Source organism: Furipterus horrens, unplaced genomic scaffold (assembly GCF_987537825.1).
Source record: "Furipterus horrens unplaced genomic scaffold, mFurHor1.1.pri manual_scaffold_9, whole genome shotgun sequence".
Lineage (NCBI taxonomy): Eukaryota > Metazoa > Chordata > Mammalia > Chiroptera > Furipteridae > Furipterus > Furipterus horrens.
The window spans coordinates 64846587-64859850 of NW_028327179.1; the positions used below are offsets into that span (position 1 = coordinate 64846587).

General features: G+C 37.1%; 1 protein-coding gene across 1 annotated transcript in view; it reads right to left on the reverse strand.

Annotated features, from left to right (window-relative positions):
* The window catches only part of SAMTOR (S-adenosylmethionine sensor upstream of mTORC1), a 234281-nt gene that overhangs the window by 34739 nt on the left and 186278 nt on the right, over positions 1–13264 (reverse strand). Inside the window, exon 4 of the mRNA XM_090287389.1 lies at positions 3852–3966. Within this exon, the coding sequence (XP_090143515.1) occupies positions 3852–3966 (115 nt within the window). The remainder of the gene's footprint in view (positions 1–3851; positions 3967–13264) is intronic.

Here is a 13264-nt window from a genome sequence, read left to right on the forward strand (position 1 = left end):
TCTCTAGAAGTTAGATTTGCATATTTTTAAATGTCTTCCATGTATCTACTTACCTTCTTGTACATATAGAATATAGTCATAATGCTACTATTTTAATGTCCTTGTTTTCTATTTTAACATCTATCTTAGTTCAGGGTTGGTCTCTGTTGTCTGACTTATCTTCTCACTGGGGTCCTATTTTCTTGCTTCTTTATATGGCTGGTTACTTTTTTTTGTTTTTGTTTTAATTTTATTTTTTGGTTTTTCAATTACAGTTGTCCCATTTTTTTCCCCATTGCTCCCCCCACCCAGCCCACCCCTTCCCCCACAATCATATCCCTCCCCGTTGTCCATGTCTATGAGTCATTTATACATATTCTTTGACTAAACCCTTCCCTTACTTATCCCCATTTTCTCCCTCCCCCCGCCCCCCTAATAACTGTTATTCTGCTCCTTTTTCTGTTTAGTTCATTTGTTTATGTTGTTCTTTAGTCTCCTGTATTAGGTGATATCATATAGTATTTTTCTTTCTTTGCCTGGCTTATTTCACTAAGCATAATTCTCTCTAGTTCCATCCATGTTGTCGCAAATGGCAGGAGTTCCTTCTTTCTCTCTGCTGCATAGTATTCCATTGTGTAAATGTACCACAGTTTTTTTGATCCACTCATCAATAGATGGGCACTTAGGCTGTTTCCAGCACTTAGCTATTGTAAACAGTGCTGCTATGAACATAGGGGTGCATAAGATCTTTTGAATTAGGGTTTTAGGATTTTTCGGGTATAATCCTAGCAGTGGAATCACTGGTTCAAATGGCAGTTCCATTTTTAGTTTTTTGAGGTAATTCCATACTGTTTTCCATAGTGGCTGCACTAGTCTGCATTCCCACCAACAGTGCAGTAGGGTTCCTGTTTCTCCACATCCTTGCCAGCACTTGTTGTTTGTTGATTTGTTGCTGATGGCCATTCTGACAGGGGTAAAGTGGTATCTCATTGTGGTTTTTATTTGCATCTCTCTGATGGCTAGTGATGTTGAGCATTTTTTCATGTGTCTATGGACCTTCTGTATGTCCTCTTTGGAGAAGTGTTTGTTCAGGTCCTTTGCCCATTTTTTAATTAGGTTGTCTGTTTTCTTAATGTTGAGTCATATAAGCTCTTTATATATTTTGGAGATCAGTCCCTTGTCTGAGATATCATTGGCAAATATGTTTTCCCATATGGTTGGTTTCCTTTTCATCTTGCTGATGTTTTCATTTGCTGAGCACAAACTCTTTAGTTTGACGTAGTCCCATTTGTTTATTCTTTCCTTTATTTCTCTTACCTTAGGAGATGTACCCATGAAAATATTGTTACATGGGATATCTGAAATTTTCCTGCCTATGTTTTCCTCTAGGACTTTTATGGTGTCACAACTTACATTTAAGTCTTTGATCCATCTTGAGTTTATTCTCATGTGTAGTGTAAGTTGGTGATCTAGTTTCATTTTTTTGCACGTCTCTGTCCAGTTCTTCCAGCACCATTTGTTGAAGAGGCTCTTCTCACTCCATTTTATGTTCCTTCCCCCTTTATCCAATATTAGTTGACCGTATAGTCCTGGGTTTATTTCTGGATTCTCTATTTTGTTCCATTGATCTATATGTCTGTTCTTATGCTAGTACCAGACTGTTTTGATCACTGGTTACTTCTTTATTGGATGCCAGACATGGTGAATTTTACCTTGTTGGGTGCTGGATGGCTTTGCATTGTTATAAATATTCTTGAGCTTTGTTCTGGGATGTAGTTACGTTACCTGGAGACAGTTTAATCTTTTTGCGTCTGTATCTCAATATTTATTAGGTGGTACTAGAGCCGTTTTTATTCTAAGGTTAATTATTCTCCACCAGGAGGGGAAGGCTCTTCTGTGTACTCTACCCAGTGCGTTGTGATTCTTGAGATTCCCAGTGTGGCTACTTCCAGCCTGTGTGTGTATTTCCAGTCTGTGTGAGTGCCAAGCACTATTGCCTCTATTTCCTGCCTATATGAGTACCAAGCACTATAACCTCTAGTCCTTTCAAGTGGTGCTTCCTCTAGTCTCATGTAGTTTTCTCACACATATTTATTGATCAGTACACAGCTGTGTACTAAAAGAGGTCTCTTCAGACTTCTGGAGTTTTCCCTCTGTGCAGCTCTCATATCTTTGGTACTCTGTCCTAGGAACCCTAGTTGTCTTGGTCTGCTAGGACTCTCAGCTCCACCTCCACAACTCATGAGAATCTGAGGGGTTAGGAACCTCTCTTTGTGACAAGTCCTTGAAACTCCCTGAAGGCTATATGGGGGTGCAATTTTTGGGCTCAGTTCACTTTTTTTCAGTCCCTTGGGGATCATCATCCTTCATTACCTGATGTCTAATGTTTTATAAAAATTTTTGAACATTTTTTTCACTTTTTTGTTGCTTCAGACAGGGAGAAAGAGGATCAATCTGGTCTTTGTTACTCCATTTTTGGCTGGAATTGTAAATATTGTCCTTTTGCTTTAATTATAGGGTTGTGAAACTGAAAGTCTGATTCCACTACTATTATGTATAGCAGTTGTTTTGCTTTCCCTAATAACTTTATTATTGAAAGTTTATAGCCCCATCTGTGAACAAATTAAATATTTTAAGAATAATATTTAAGCCTCGGTTCAGATCAAATGGTTATCATGTCTCAGTCATCCCTGAAATGACATCTCTAATATGTATATTGAGGAAGAAAGGTGAGAGTCATCTGCCCTTTAAACTATAATTCCTGATGGCACAGGAATTTTCTGCAGTGAAAAGCTAAGAAAAGCCATTTTAATATAAAGCAAACATGTATCCATTTGTAGGATGTAGAGATAATAGTAATGGTTTTAGCATTTTCTTGTTCCTCTATGTTACCCATGTAGATTTAACCTAGAGAGTCATACTCATCAAAATTAAAGAGTCATAAAAAGTTGAGTCTTCATGTAGGAACATTTTAGTAATAATATAAAACATTTCTTTAACACTCGCTATTTAACAGGTATTTAGCTAGGTGCTTTAAATACCTTTCTCAAGTATACATTATAACAAACTTGTAACATATGATCCATTATTAACCCCATTATACAAAAGAGAAAACTGGGGTTCAGATTCAAACTGACGTTGAAAATAAGATTAGATTCTTTTATTCAAAAAGTACTTAATGAGTACTTACCGTACCAGATATGTTTCTAGGTGCTGGGAACATAGCAATGAGAAAATAAATCCTTAACCCAAAGAATTTACACTAATATATATTCTCTTTATAAAAATAAAACTTAATTTATAAACTGTTTCTGCCTGGTGTTATATCAAAATTAAAATGGAAAATATCATAAATTTATATCACTAAAAAATTCTAACTTTAAAAGTAGAGGATACATTCTATGTAAATGTAAGTAGTTTTATTTACTATGTACAAATAGCTGGGATTAAATAAGTTTGGTTGACTCCAAAGCCCTTGCTATTTCCACTATTCCATAATGGTTCCACAATGCATTTCAGAAAGAGATGCATTAAAAAATATAAACCAATCAAAAGCCCAAACACTACAGGTATGCGGAAATCCATATAATCTACTAAACTTTCTTGATTGCACAATAAATGATAAACAGGGAACAAAAATAGAGAAAATAAAGACTAATATGGTACTGGTCAAGTTAATATTGTTTAACTAAATGCTAAAATATTTTCATGGAATATATTTAGCTTTGAATGGAAATAATATCTTACCAACTTGTATACCTAAATATATTTGCTATTTCAGAAATGTAAGAATGATGCTTTTCCTTTGTAAATATGCATGTAAAATATTCAAGTCTCAAAGTCTCAAACAACAACAACATAACTATGCATACCTCTACAGCAGGTACAATGTCTATGCCAACAGTTAGAAATTCTTCAAACTTCATAAATGGGTTAAAGCAGCTGCCAACATCAAGCAATCTGATCTTTCCTGAGGTTTGTAGCAACCTAAAAACAGATTATTTTGTCTTACAACAAGCAACATAAAGTATAAGAAAAAATCAAACATTTGAGAATTTAAAAGTTCATCTAGATTATTGCCTAACTTTTGGTTTTAGGATTCCTTTAACACATTTAAAAATTACTGTGGGCCTTAAAGAGTTTTCATTTATGGTGGTTATATCTATCAATAATATTGGATTTGAAATTAAAACCGAAGTTAAAAAAACATTAATTTACTTATAAAACAATAAACCTACTGTAAATAATATATTTGTACTAGAAAATCTAAGTTAGAAACATAATTAAAATGTGAGGCCTTGTTTCACATTTTTAAAAGTCTCTTTAATAAAAGATTGATGAATTCTCATTTCTGCTTTTACACTCAAGCTGTTCCAATTACACTCTACACTCATAACACAGAATAAAAAAGGCAAATGACATTTTAGTATTATTGTGAAAATAATTGCCTCCCCTTACCCAAGAGACCCTGGAAGGTTCTCAGATCCCCAGACCACACTTTGAAAACTGTCTTAAGAGATAAAAGAATTCATCCATAAGTTAATTCTCAGTAGTCAATATAACACTGTCTTCATAGTTTAATTTGTTTCGATGACATAAAGGGACCAAAGAGAAAAGCATAACTAGAGTAGTACTTTTAAAATTATTTAAAAATTTGTTTTATTTTATTTAAAGCTCTTGTCATGTTCCCCACCCTCAAATAGAAAAAAAAAAAATGAAGGTAAACAAAACCAGAAATGACCGTTTTTTGAAGTTAGCCAAATGCAACTAACATGGATCAACACAGAAGCAGGAAAAACAAAGGATTTTGTTGCTCTGAAGCATACAGTCCTTATATTCAGACAATACAGCAATAAAAATAAAGAGCTTCAGACATGTACTCTTTCACTGATGTTAAAATAATTTTCTTTAAAAAAATTATGAGTGGGTGTTGGAAAAATCAAGGAAAGAAAATGTAGGGAGATAACTGGGTAAAAACAGAATGTTGGTTCCTTAAAGTCTAAAGAGCAGAGAGAACCTGTTCAGCTGCTCTACATTATATGTTAGCTAACATATTACATTATGGTCCATTAGGGAGGTGTTAACTACAAATAGTAGGTTAAGCTACTGGAAAAGGCACTAAATAAAAGTAACATAAAATTAATTTTAAAAAACGCATGCAATAAATAGGGGTTACATTTTCAAGCAAATGTTGATGACCCAACATTTTATAGAAATGGCCACAATCACCATTTGATTATAAATAAACTATATAGGACCTGTCTGATATAGTACCATAAAAATAATATGAACCAATTAAAATATTTTTGTCAATAAAATTTTATTTAAGAACTCCTCTGAACAATATTAATTCTTAGTAATAAACTTAGTCCATTTCAGATTTTTTGAATTAGCTCCTAATTTTTTTATTTGCACCAAATATATATTTACAGTTTAAAGATTAATGACAAAGTAAACATAAATTAATTACCACCCAGGCCAAGAAATCAATCACAGCTTGCACTCTGGAAGCATAATCCTCCCTGATAAAATCCCTTCCCCCTTCTGTAATGGTAACCACTATCTAATTTAAATGATAACAATGCCCTGTTATAGTCTTACTATCTGACTGAATACTTAAATAATACAGTTTAGTTTCACACACTACACATTTGCTTTTGTAACTTTCATTTTCATTTAATATTAACTTTGTGAGAGTTATCTGTGTTTCTAGTTAATTTACAGTAATTGATGTAGAGTAGTACCTTTATTTAAAACATACCATTGGAATTAGGATTACAGTGGCACTGAGTCTAAGGACCATTCAAGGAAAACTAGTATCTTTACAATACTGAATTTTCCAATCACAGACAAGGCATAATTGTCTACCTGTTTAGGTATTTTCATTGTCTCCCAATAGTGTTATTACTTTTTAAATATTTTTTTGTCATTTTGATGCTATTATTGTGTTCCCTCTATGGATAAACTTTGTTATGAAAATTTCATTTTTCATTGTTGGTTACAAAATGTAATTGATTTCTGTATAATGACTTTATATCCAGCAACTTTTCTACGTTCTTATTATCTCAATCTGTATATTATTTTGGGTATTCAATTCTAGTTATATAATTAATTACACAATCTGTGGAAAATAATATTTGTGTTTCTTGCTTTCCTGTCAATCCACTCATCCACACTTCCATCTTCTTTTTTTTTCTTCATTGCTTTGCCCAGGACTTCCTTTTTTTTGTATAGTTTATTGATAATGCTATTACAGTTGTCCCAAGTTCTTTTACCTTTGCTCCCCTCCATCCATTTACCCACTACCCTCCAATAATCCCATCACCTTTAGTTCATCCCCATGGGTCATGCATATAAATTCTTTGGATTCACCCTTTCCAGTACTATTCTTAACATCCCCCTATTTTGAGCCCACCAATTATGCTTCTTAATCCCTGCACCATTTCCCCAATTCTGACCTTTTCCCCTCCCAGCTAACCCTCCAAATGATCAGCACATCTATTATTCTGTTCTTATTCTGGTTGTTTGCTTAGTTTTTGTTTTTATTTTTTTGATCCTGTTGTTGATAGCTGTGAGTTTGTTGTCATTTTAATGTTCATAGTTTTGATCTTCTTTTTCTTAAATAGGACCCTTTAACATTTCATACAATAGGGGCTTGGTGATAATGAACTCCTTTAGCTTTACCCTGTCTGGGAAGCACTTTTTCTGCCCTTCCATTCTATATGAGAGTTTTGCTGGATAGACTAATCTTGGTTGTAGGTCTTTGCTTTTCATCACTTTGAATACTTCTTGTCATTCCCTTCTTGTTTGCAAAGTTTCTTTTGAGTAATCTGCTGATAATCTTATAGCATCCCTTTGTAGGTAACTCTTTCTGCTTTTAAGATTCTCTCTTTATCTTTAGCATTTTAATGATGATGTGTCTTTATGTGGTCCTTTTTGGGTCTAGCTTGTTTGGGACTCTCTGTGCTTCCTGGACTTGCATATCTATTTCCTTGGACAAATTACAGAAGTTTTCCTTTATTATTTTTTCATATAATTTTTCAATTTCTTACCTTCCTCTTCTCCTCTGGCACCCCTGATTTGGATGTTGGCATATTTAAAGCTGTACCAGAGGTTTCTAAGCCTCTCCTCATTTTTAAAAATTCTTGTTTCCTCCTTCTGTACTTGTTGACTGTTTATGTCTTCCTTATGTTCCAAATCATGGAGTTGAACCCTCGTTTCCTTCAGTTGACCCTTGGTTTCATATGGATTTTCCTTCATTTCACTTAGTACAGCCTTCATTTCCTTCCTGTTTTACTTAATCTTGTCAAGCCTGTGAGCATCCTTATCACCAGTGTTTTGAACTGCACTTCTCTTAGGTTGTCTGTCTCCTCATTGCTCAGTTCTCCCACTGGAACCTTGATCTGCTCCCTCCTTTGGGCCATATTTCTCTGTCTGACAGCATTCCATGTTTGCCTTTGTGTCTTGAGTAGGGCTGTTGTACCTGTTATCTTGTAAGGGCAGACTTAGGAATTCATCAGTGTGGAGTGACCTTTGTTCTCCATGCTGTGATGTTTGTGGGGGAGGGGTCATCATCTTTGATGATGTCACAGACCAAGTTTAACTTTAAAATGAAAACAAACTTTAAATGAAAATAAAATTTAAAGATAGCTGCACTAGTTTATAGTCTACAACTGAGCATTGTGATTTTCCTTGAATCACAATTTTTCTCTTTAAGATTACCCTCCTTGTCCTTAAAGGGACTGCATTAAGTCCAGTTTTAATTTATCCTGTTCGTTTGCATAAACACAACAAGACCAGCAAATGATCACATATGATCTTAAAGTCTGCTTTTCTGGAACTTACACAAGGAATCTTGAGGGTGACTGTCAATTTGCCCTTCAGGGCACAGAAGCTGAGCCACATACCTGCCATTGAGCCTTGCCTATAAATACCTGTCTTTTCCAAATCCTTCAGGTTTTCCATTGTGCCTTAAGGTTCCTTCTAGCCATCTTTCAGGAAAGCAACCTTCGTTCCTTCCCTGGAAAGACTGCCATGAACCACACAACCAACCTAGGTACCAGGCCTTTTTTCTTGTGGGCCTTTATTACCTTTGAAAGTCAATCCCAGTTCCTCAGGGCTTTTTGGTAACAACCAGAGCCCAGGCATGCCTCCTTTAGGCATGAAATTCCAGTCAAAGGCTTGGTTAAGAAAACCTCTATTAACAACTTGTCTTATTAGTTTTATGCAAAGAACCTGATGTCATTACTTGCTTCTTCAGAATGCCAAATTCTGGAGGGATCATGTAGGGAGAAAACTATACATTGTGAAGGAGAATCTTTGTCCTTCTAATATTCATTAAAATTCAATACTTTACATTTTCTTTTGTTTGCTTTCCTACATGTGAAGCTTTGTTTTTGTTTTAGGTTTTTGTTTTTTTTTTTGTGGCAGTGGCTGGATTTTCTGGCTCATTTATTATTTTGTTTTAATGTTCTTTCCTACTAAAAATTTTGGTTTGTTTTTCTCTTAGAGTTGTCCCACTTTTTCCCCATTGTTCCCCCCCCACCCTGCCCACTCTTCTTCCACAATCAATCCCCAACCCATTGTCTATGTCCACGGGTCATTTGTACATGTTCTTTGACTAGACCCTTCCCCTTCTTACCCCCTTCTCTCCCTCTCCCCTCCCCCCTTGTCACTGTTAGTCTTCTCCTTGTCTATATGCCTCTGGTTCAGTTTTGATCATTTGTGCTGTTCCTTAGTTTTCTGTATTAGGTGATATTATATGCTATTTGTTTTTCATTGCCTGGCTTATTTCGCTAAGCATAATTCTAGTTCCAGGCATGTTGTTGCAAATAGTAGGAGTTTCTTCTTTTTTCTGCTACATAGTACTCCATTGCGTAGATGTACCACTGGTTTTTGATCCACTCCTATATAGATGGGCACTTAGGCTGCTTCCTGCACTCGGTTATTGTAAATAGTATGCTATAAACATAGGGGTGCATAAATTCTTGTTATTAATGATAGGTACTTACTTATTCATTGTCATTTTTCCCCTTTGTCCTTGTGTTCCCCTCTGTCTCTCTCTATTTCCGCATCTTAAAGCAGACCCTTTGGCATCTTTTGCAATGCTGATTTGGTGGAGATGTATTCTTTTAGCCTTTTTTTTGTCTGGGAAACTCCTTGTTTCACCTTCCATTTTGAAAGAGAGCCTTGCTGGGTAGAGTATTCTTGGTTGTAGGCCTTTGTTTTTCATTGCTTGAAATATTTTTTGCCGTTCCCTTCTGGTTTGCAGTGTTTCTGTTGAGAAATATGACGATCACCTTATCAGAGTTCCCTTGTATGTTATTAGCTGCTTTTCTCTTGCTGCTTTTATGACTCTCTTTGTCTTTCAATGTTGCCATTTTAATTGTGGTGTGCCTTGGAGTGGGCCTTTTGGGGTTCATCTTCATTGGGACCCTCTCTGCTTCCTGGACTTGTGTCACTTTCTCATCAAGATAGAGAAGTTTTCTGTCATTACTTTTTCAAACAGGTTTTCTATCCCTTGCTCCTCTTCTTCTCCTTCTGGTTTTCTTATGATATGAATATTATTACATTTTTTGATGTCCTGAAGCTCTCTTAAAACTTCTTCATTCTTTTTTAAGTCTTTTTTTGTTTTGTTGCACTGTCTGAATTTTCTTCTACATTGTCTTCCAGCTCACTGATCCGATTTTCTGCTTCCTCTAGACTGCTTTTAATTCCTTCTACTGTGTTCTTCAATTCAGAAATTGTATTCTATATTTCCTCCTGGCTTTTATTGATAGCTTCTGTGTCCTTTTTCATGGTGGTGTAATTCTCAGTAAGTTCCTTGTAGTTTCCCTGGAATTCTTTGTAGTTTTCTTTGAGCTCATTGAGCTTCCCTATAGTCCATGTTCTGAATTCCATGTTTGTTAGTTGTCTTTCTTCTATTTCATTTAGCACTCTTTTGGGGACTTCTCATTTCCTTATGATGGGGGGTTATTCCTCTGTCTCCCCATTTTTTGGACTCTTATTGTTTGTTGCTGCTTCTTAGATTGACCTGCACTTCTTAGATCTGCCTCTGGTGGGACCAGATAGTGTATCAGTCTGGGCCTAGGCAGCCTATTCGAGACTACCTTAGATCTACTGCCTTTGTCTGTCTCCTTTAGTTGTTAATCTGTTCAACCTGTGATCAGCCATATGACTTAAGCATCGAGGGTGGGGCAGATTAATTCCTGCAGGTGGGGCTTTTGGTTCCCCTCAGGCTGACCACACCTGGAAGGGAATGGTCTGCCTGCAGCATGGGGAATGAGTCAGCATTGGGACCTGGTCAGCTGCTCCCCCAGTTCTCTCTTCAAAGCCACTGCCCCAAATTCTCCCCAAGTTTCTCTAGTCCTCTTCGCCTTCCCTCTGCTCAAGCCCAGGCCATGTGAGTGCCAAAATATTTTCATACATGATCCTTTTAAGAGCTCACTGTCTCCAGCTGTTTCTTTCAGACCAGCAAAAAACCCATGGCCTTTTGCTTTTCACAGCTGGATGCTATTTTACTTTCTGTCCTGTTGCTGTAGGCTGGGAAGCCCAGCTTGAGTTTAGACCCTGCCCTTCTCAGGGGGAACCCCGGGCTGCTGAGCTATTTCTCACTCCCTTCAGCTGCCATCCATGGGAGCCCAGCCAGCCCTTTCGCATCTCCGCACTTCCTACCAGTCACGTTGTGATGAAGTGGCCTTTTCTGTCTCTCTCTGGTTATAAGACTTCTCTCCAGCTAGTGTTCAGTTGGTTATTCCAGATGATCTCTCCACAATTTAGTTGTAATTCCAGATTTGTCCTGGGCGGAGGTTAGTATAGCTTCCACTTACTCCTCTGCCATCTTGGATGTTGAAGTCCAAACTTTGATTGAATTGTCATTATGCAGAGCATGACTATATGTGGAAATGTTCTATTTTCAGTGTATATATTGTCACATTTTTTACATTTTGCTTTATTATTTCATTTTTAAATGGCCCCCAAGCATAGTGTTCAAGTTCTGTCTAGTGTATCTAAGTATAAGGCTGTTTTAATAAATGCCTTACAGAGAAAATGTCAGTGTTAGATAAGCCTTAAAGCATGATCTATAGTGGTGTTGGTTGTAAGTTCAATGCTAAGGTATCATAAGGTATATGGCTAAATAAAGTGTCTTTAAAAAAACACATAAATCCAAGTTGTGTTGATCTGTTGACAAATGTGACCAGAAAGAAGCCCAAGCCTGTATTTCACTTTTGTGCCATGGTTCAGTGTTTGTGGTGACTTTATATACCATAACTCCTGCCTAATATATATGTACATATAAAATAAAATAGTCTTATGAAAAGAATAATATATCAAAACCAAATTAGACCATTCCCAATGGAAGGTTGGTTTAACACTACACAGTTAATGACTGTACATTACAACAAAAACAGATTAAAGAAAAGACATATCTGAATAGCTGAGTAAAATGGATGTGATAAAATCCAACATAGATTTGTTAATGTTTTTTTTAAAACACTAGCCAAATTCAAAAGGAGCTTTTTAAACTCTAACAAGGATAGTCTACAGAACCTTCAACAATCATATTTAATGGTGAAACAATAGAATGTTCCCTCTGAGAATAGGATCGAAATCGCTGCGGCTGCTTGTATTCTGTTGAGCACTGTATAATATTAGAAGTCCTGGACTTCTCGCCAAAATGGAGGCATAGATAGACACACTGCATCTCCCTCCACAACTAAGAATGAATACAGTACGTCTACCTCAAAAACTATAAAAATTAATCAAAAGTTCCAGAAAATCGAACAGAAGGCTAGTCCAAATAAGAAATACAGAATAAATACTCATCTGGACAGGTAGAAGCGGAGAGGAAGTGAGGAGGTGCACCAGCGGAGGCAGCAGCTCTGGCAGCACCAAGGCAGCAGCACTAGCAGCAGCGGCAGGAGCACCTGCACCTACAGCAACAGCAATGTTGGCAATGGCAGCATAGTGGTTGAGGCTGGCCACTGAAAAGCACAGTCACGCATTTCAAAAAGACAAGGAAAAAAACCTGAGGAACTATCACAGCCCTGGACCAGACTGGGCAGCTCATGGTTTCTCTGCCAGGGGGAAATGAAGTCACATTGCTTCTGACTGAAATCCAGTGGGGTTTGGGTGGTGGAGGGAGCTGCCAGTATCTCAGCAGAGTCCTTGTGTTTACTGAACTTGACAGGCTCCTGTATTTGTTTGCCTCTGTGTCTTAGGTAGAGCTGTTGCACTTGTTACGTTGTAAAGCGCATAGCCTTAGGTATTGGTCAGTACAAAGCAACCCGTTTCACCACGTTGTGGCGCTGTATGCGGGGGAGGGGTCTAAGGAACAATGCCGCTTGCCCAGCACTTGCGCCCTTTCCAGGCCCCTTTCCCACTTCTGCATGAGACTGGTGCCCTTCTAGCTGCTGCCCTGGCCGTCGTTCCCAGAGTGGGTGGGTCTGTGGACATTCTAGGACCGTGGGGGCCCTTTAAACAAGTGGACTCAGCTGAGAGACCAGGAGTTACTGCCTCTGTCCCAACCCCCACTAGTTTGTACAGTCAGAAGCAATGAGGCTTGATTTTCCCTGGTGTTGGGATCATGAGCTGTGAGGTCAGATGAGGAGCTGGGAATGATCCCCAGGTGTCCCTCCTGACTTTTTAAAACGTGTAACTGAGATTTCCACCAGCCTGCTGCTGTTGTCGCTGCTGCCACCACCACACCATGTCCTCTGCCCTGGCTCCGGCCCTCCTACATGTCTGGATGAGAATTTCTTCTTTATATCTTTGTTTCCTGGACTTCCGTGCACTTTGACTTTCTGGAACTTCTGGTGTTTCTAGTTTTGAGGTAATTGTATTCCTTCTTAGTTGTGGAGGGAGATGCAGCAAGGCTGTCTATGCCTCCATCTTGGCCGAAAAAAAAACTACATTTCTTATAAGGAACTAATATCCTTTTTGGAATAGGTAAATTCTAGAAATTTCCTGCCAACAAAATCATTAAAACACTGAATAAAGCTATGTCTAAAATGATAGTAAATTATTCAATTTTCTCATTTTGATAACTTCTTTAATTTTTTCCTGCAGGAAAAATATACAATTCTTTTATATTAATACCATGCAGAGTTATACTGGTCTCCCTCAGACTTACCCTGAATAAATTCTTAGGGGATTTGTCATCACATAGTCTAAAATAAATCAATCTTATAAAAACTACTTTTACATCAGGATGGTTTTTATTGATAAAAACTAAATTTTGACATATTTCTGTATTTGTAGAACAAATACTTCAAAATTCAGCAAC